At 45.8% G+C, this 6,000-nt stretch overlaps 1 protein-coding gene across 1 annotated transcript; it reads left to right on the top strand.

Annotated features, from left to right (window-relative positions):
* Positions 1-2,190: 2,190 nt before the first annotated feature.
* Positions 2,191-3,819, top strand: LOC126870701 (uncharacterized). The gene is made up of 3 exons (XM_050628652.1): positions 2,191-2,707; positions 2,792-2,894; positions 3,010-3,819. The coding sequence occupies exons 1-3, from the start codon at positions 2,243-2,245 to the stop codon at positions 3,342-3,344; spliced, it is 903 nt and encodes a 300-aa protein (XP_050484609.1). The 5' UTR covers positions 2,191-2,242; the 3' UTR covers positions 3,345-3,819.
* Positions 3,820-6,000: the final 2,181 nt, after the last annotated feature.

Below are 6,000 nucleotides of genomic sequence, written 5' to 3'. Positions count from 1 at the left end.
GAGGATGCAAGAAATCGTGGAGGCTTGGTGAAAGTTTACATAATCCATTTAACGAGCGATATCAGGTGCACACCTAATTTCGCGATCTACGTTCAGATAATCCGAGCGTTCCTCTAGACGCGATTTTACCTGGCTGGGCGTGTCTGTTCCTTTCTGTTGCACGCCACGGAGGAGAAACCTTCATTTTACTTTTGAACGGCTCTCCTTCCTCACGAGAACGAAGGATCGACGAAAGGATTGCGATGCTCGAGAAAGGATGAATGAGCACTGACGTAAGATCAGCCGGATTTCCTTTTCCGATCCGATCCCTTCACCGTCATTGTGCGGGAAGAAGTCTCGTTTTATTAGTACGACCGTCGCGCTCAGCAATTATGTCAACGCGACACGTTGTGTTACGCGACGCTTTTGTTTATTTGGGTAATTATCGAATTTGAGTAATTAGTATAGGGGAATTAATATATTCAAAGCTATAAAACATAGAATATAGAATTATGGAGATTTGAATGGATTAAAAATTATCTGCCAGCAGGAGATTAGGAGAGTGCCCGATCGGACAGCCTACTGTATTATTCATCGCGAAGGAGATTATAAAGGTATTCGGTCAGACTGTATAACACTACTATACCGATGTTATGGGTGATTAAAATTTTTGTATAATTATTTTTACTAAATAAAAATTGCAAAATCGTGATTCTCTCATAATTAAATTGATTCCGTATTCACAAAACTTCTGTAGTTAATTCACCACATAAAGAATAGAAGCAGAACATAAAGGGACAACATCAATAAACGTGAAAAGATAAGAATACAAGATGAAGAATAAAAATGGAAATCGAAACCAAAACTTCACAAACGTGTAACTACTTTCTAAGATCGTTGTTACGATCGATTTCCCGGATTTATCCAACTTGTTCGACGAGAGTGTCGGTGGCACGCGTTCGGAATTCCAATGACCTAGCGGCCGGTGGTCGGCACGAAATTCCACCGATGGCACCTACACGCGCCGCTATTTCGCAACCGAAATTCCACGACCGCTTTGTAACCGCTTCAGGTCGGAAGGAGCGAAACGAAAACGACAAGAGGCGTGTTATCGACACGGGATCGTGAGAGTCGCGCGGGGTCAGAGTAGAAAGTGGTGTCCGCGTATATACCTCGCCTCGCGATGAAGGTCGGATCCGGGATGTTTGAACCTGATCTATACCAGTTTTCTTTCATTCATGACGATTGCGCTTCGCGATGGTCACGAAGGGAGAGAGTCACACCAATTTCTGACCTCTTCCTGCGGAAATTACGATCGACAAGCTACTACGAGACTCTTCACTTATGTACACCGGCGCCGATACGATGAATTTACTGCTTCGAATCGGATGGAGTCACTTGTACGTTTAGTAGGACCTTTGTCTTGGTACAGCTCTGTGGTCTACGCCAATGGTTTCTTCGTTTTTATACCTTTTTTAATTATCTGCTGCGGTTAGTGCTGTTAGCTCATGTACACGTTTTACCACTCTCTACTAGCTATGGTTAATTGCTGGATTCTTGTTAATTGCTCCTCCTGACTTCATAACACTTCTCTCAAGAGAAACCGTGTTAGCATGTCGAAGTATCGAACTATATGATTTTGTACCTTTAGATCAATTTAGGCTTCAGATACGTAGTTTAAGTTAGTCATCTTTTAGTCCAAGATTCTTCCTAAATCTCCAAGTACAAGCCATTGCCAACATGCTATTGAACCACTAGCTGTAATTTTAGGACAATTCCTAAATGTAGGTCACCCTTATCTCAATCTACCCTATCTGCCTTCATCTGCCCTTAATTTCCCAACGAATTTCCACATGAAAGTTAACCTTCCGTGTTAAGTACTACAAGCAAACTATGGATGAAGCGTAAGGCGACAGGAGTAAAGTAACGTACGTGGTCGTAAGATGAAAGGGAACAACGGAAGAGAAGGTCTCTTTGGGCGTCCCACGGTCGTCCCGTATTCGTTGGTCGTGGGCAGGTCGCAGGTCGTAGCGGATGGATGGGCGGCTGTAACGCGTGGAGGAACACCTATCCGCGTTCGCCGTCCGAATACTTTCGTCGGTTAGGCCGGCTAAACGGTCCGAACGGAACACGGCGATGCGGTCGAAACATCGTGACGACACTCCTGTATGGCAAATAGGAAGAAAAAAGAGACAAGGTGGGGCGGTGACGTGTAGGGGCGCAGAGGAGGGGCCCGCCAAATATAAGCTAAAGAGATTGCACGATGGACCACACGAAATTTCACTACCGACGGGACGGGCTTCGAAAAAGGAAAATAATCCCAATCGCCGTGACACCGACCGTTATATTTCGTTTTCGTGTTTTGGACTTTCCGTTTCGTCGCACGAGAATCATGAAGATAATCGCCGTTGTGGTTCTAATATCAGCCGTTGTTCTGGCCGCCGGGCAAAGCTTGGAGGATTGTCTGCAGAGCGACAGCATCTCTTGCGTGCAGAAGAGCTTGTATCGGAAGGCGAAGGAGTTCTTCGACAAGGACAGCTTCGAACTGTTCAGTGGTGTTAGCTTGGTGAAGAGCGCGGACAGTCAGGGAAGAAGCTCTAGGACTAGTAAAGAGTTGATGTACGAGCAGGAAATCGACGCGGCTAACAGTGTCACAGATAGACAAAGTGCTCTCGAGAATTTTGTCAGCGAGGAAGCTGGACAGTTCCTCACTGGTCGCAGTCTTAGGGTAAATAGACGATCGTCAAGGCGATTATTTGTATTTATCTTATTCAATACGATATATTTGACGTAATATTTATTCGATTCGTAGATCAATTTCGCTCCCGTTTTTGAAAAGATCGGAGAATCTGCCCGTGCCATCAGTGACTCTGCGCCGGAAGAGATTCGCCAAGCCGTCAATGAAGTCGTTGAAGGTACACACACGTATATATGTACTTTTAGTTACCAACAAAATCTATATTACAAAATCTGTAGAATTAAAAAATTTCACGAGACCTTTCGCTTTTATTCTCTCATTTTTATTTGTAGGTCGGGGCAGGAAGAAGATGCTGAAATCGATCTTGCCTTTGCTGATCGCGGCGAAAGTGAAAGTCGGAGCCCTCGCTACCCTGGCGTACCTTGCCATCGGTCTCATAGCTAAGAAGGCCATCTTCGCCTCCCTCATTTCACTTGCCATTTCTGCGTTCATCGGCTTGAAGGCACTTTGGTCGAAGAAATCCGATGTCACTCCCTACAATGGGTGGAACGGCGGCAATGCTGGATGGTCCGCGCCAGTTGCGACCGGAGGATGGTCTTCCGGTGGCTCTTGGGACGATTCCCACAATTACGGACAGAGCCAAGCGTACTCCGGATATCATCACTAATTTTAAATTAGATCTATTCGTGTAAACTATCAGTTTCTCCCTCTTTCTCTTCCTCCTTTTCATTTCCTCTTATCTTTCTCCTTTCCCTTTTACTTTCATCCTTCCTTCTCATCGTCGATCCAAGAATTATGGAAGCATGGATGAAAGTGTCGATAATTACTGGATCGATTAAAGCTATTTATTGTTTATTTATCCAATTTTTGAATAGTTAAGCGACCACCATCTCGTGGTCCCACGTGTAAATAATGTTATCGTTGTAAGGGTATACGAATGGAATGGACAGACAAAGGACTTTGGAATCAAACATAGAGGCTAGTCGCGACGCTTCCGCATCAATCCGGAGCTCGTTCAGGTGTGACCAATGTCGCTCGGTACCATTTTTTCTTCCCAATCGCAGCCGAACAAAACAACATCTAGTCCAATACGATTTAGATGAACTTCGTTGAATTATTCCTACCTGAGAATCATTGTAATACTGATGTTCAGCCGTCAAATACAGAAGTTGTAGAAAATTATATGATTCAACGATATTTTCATTCGGCTATCCTCTCTCCGCCCGCCCAGCGAATCTTTCCCTTAGAAAAAGATCATGCATCCGTTCCTTAAGAAAGGGAGAAAGGAAAAATCGTTCAATTATCGTTGATCGAAACAAAAAGCAATCTATCAAATTGTCGAACGAGTTTCTCATCGTCGAAAATCTTCCCGGATCTACTGCGAAAAGAGAAATCACTCACCGACTTTCCAAACTTCCAAGAACCTCCGAAACTGACTCGTTTTTTCTTTCTCTTCTCTTCGCGTGTTTCGCCGGCGAAATTTCAGAGCTGTCGGCCTCGAAACCGGCCCCGCGCGTCACGAAATCGAGCCGACGCAATGCTGAGATGGAAATGCCAGATGGTTATCGCGATCGAGCAGTGCGCGGCGGACCACAGCCGAGGGGAAAGTGCACCGGCAAGGTGCACATCCGGTCAAGCGAGACGCACGACGACGCGCTAGAGCTTCCTCACGAGACACACGCGGAGGTCGAGAGGCCGAGGCTCGCGTTCGTCATTCTTAATCGGGTCGAGAGGACGGACATTCTACTAAATCTTCCACGACCGATGTCCTTAAGTCCCAGATAGAGGAGGAAAATGAGCGGCTGGAAAGGAGGTTGACGCAAAATTGCCGTTTCTTCCGTCGTCGCTGGTCAAGTCGCTCCGGGGCCCGCCAGTAAAAATCCTTTTTGCCGAGGCTTTCTGGGCCAACGTTCGACGTGCGACCCACAGGCTGATTAGTGGTTGCAGCCGCCGACCAGGCGCGAATGTAAAACAGTCACGATTCGTACGATGGATTGCTCGAGTTTTATTGTTTGTTAATGTCACGAGCTTCGACGTGACTCCACTGCTTTGCCACTAAACATTCAGACTTGACGAGAATCGCAATATTTGCAGAAACGAAAAAGTATAATTCGCCCCTTATACCTACGTTTCCTTTTCGAATTCTTCTAAAATAAAGATCGACGATCTGTTCGCAATTTTCATTCGATATTCGTATTGAATATAAATTGCATATCGGGGAAAATATTAGTTAACGATTAAGATAATTAGTAAGAGTTATGTCAAAGGATAGAACCGTTTGATAGAACGAAGGTGAAACGAATCGGAATAGCAAGAACACGAGTGTCACGGCTCGTTACGTCTGCCCGTACCGCGACAGGATCGCGAGAGATCCCAAGGAAAAAAGATACGGAATTATTTTGAAAGGAAGAGGAGACTTTCGTTAGTGGCGAAGTCACGCGGCGAGAGACACGGTGCATTAATCGCGACGCGGTGTTGAGGCAACTCGTCTTTATTCAGACTGCTGTCTCTCTTTCCACGATCAAAGTACATTAACCACCGCGAACGTAAGCTATCCTGTCACAATCGTTGAAACATCGTCAAAGGATACGGAACTAGTTCCAACTTCTAGAATCGATGAATCAACGAAAACAATCTGTCCATTTATTGTAAAAACGCATCGGCAGTGTAATATTTTTATTCGTCGACGTGTACCCAAGACCGCCGATTCTGTAAATCGTCCAATTTTTTCGAACGTGGAGAGCAAACGCGAGCAGAAAAACCGGAACGCGACGTCCATTAAGAAAGAGGGGCGGCGCAGCCAGGGCAAACAGAAAGGAAAAGAACGAAAGAGAGAAAAGAAGGAAGGAAAGAAAGAAAAAGCAGCCATGAAAATTGGCGCTGCGCCCCGCGAGCGTCACGGATCTGCAAGCGGATGAATAGAGGCTTTCTTTTGGATGTCACAAAAGTGGAATTTCACCTTGTGCTCGTAACGCGAGAGCCTTCTATCTCATTATTAGAGAGTCGTAAAGTGGTGAAGCCGAACGAACGGCTTTGCTCGTATCTAAATCTCGGTACGGTTCTCACGTCACGATTAGCCCCGGCAGTTTCTCATGCGTCACTGGGTTACTAGATTCTCTCTGGTTGCCTGTAGGTTTCCTAGTGCCTTATTAGCCGCATACCGGCCCGCACCGTGCGCCGACAGATGTTCGTCGACATCGACAGGTCACCGTGATTCGAATCACGCTGGCCCTTGTAAAAATCTGGTAAAAGCGCGCGACACGGATTCTATCGTGGAACGCTGCTTCGGAGTCTGTTTCCAACAACTCGATTGGAAATTGGAA

The sequence above is a fragment of the Bombus huntii genome, chromosome 10 (genome assembly GCF_024542735.1).
Source record: "Bombus huntii isolate Logan2020A chromosome 10, iyBomHunt1.1, whole genome shotgun sequence".
Lineage (NCBI taxonomy): Eukaryota > Metazoa > Arthropoda > Insecta > Hymenoptera > Apidae > Bombus > Bombus huntii.
The sequence above is the reverse complement of the archived record's forward strand: the minus strand, read 5'-3'. Positions and strand labels throughout refer to the sequence as shown.

What these genes read in the sequence shown, in the direction of transcription:
- LOC126870701 (XM_050628652.1), top strand. Translation starts at nt 2,243, where the DNA reads ATGGACCACACGAAATTTCACTACCGACGGGACGGGCTTCGAAAAAGG. An exon ending in TCACTGGTCGCAGTCTTAGG is followed by an intron (nt 2,708 to 2,791) that starts GTAAATAGACGA and finishes TTCGATTCGTAG; the next exon opens with ATCAATTTCGCTCCCGTTTT. An exon ending in CGTCAATGAAGTCGTTGAAG is followed by an intron (nt 2,895 to 3,009) that starts GTACACACACGT and finishes TTTTATTTGTAG; the next exon opens with GTCGGGGCAGGAAGAAGATG.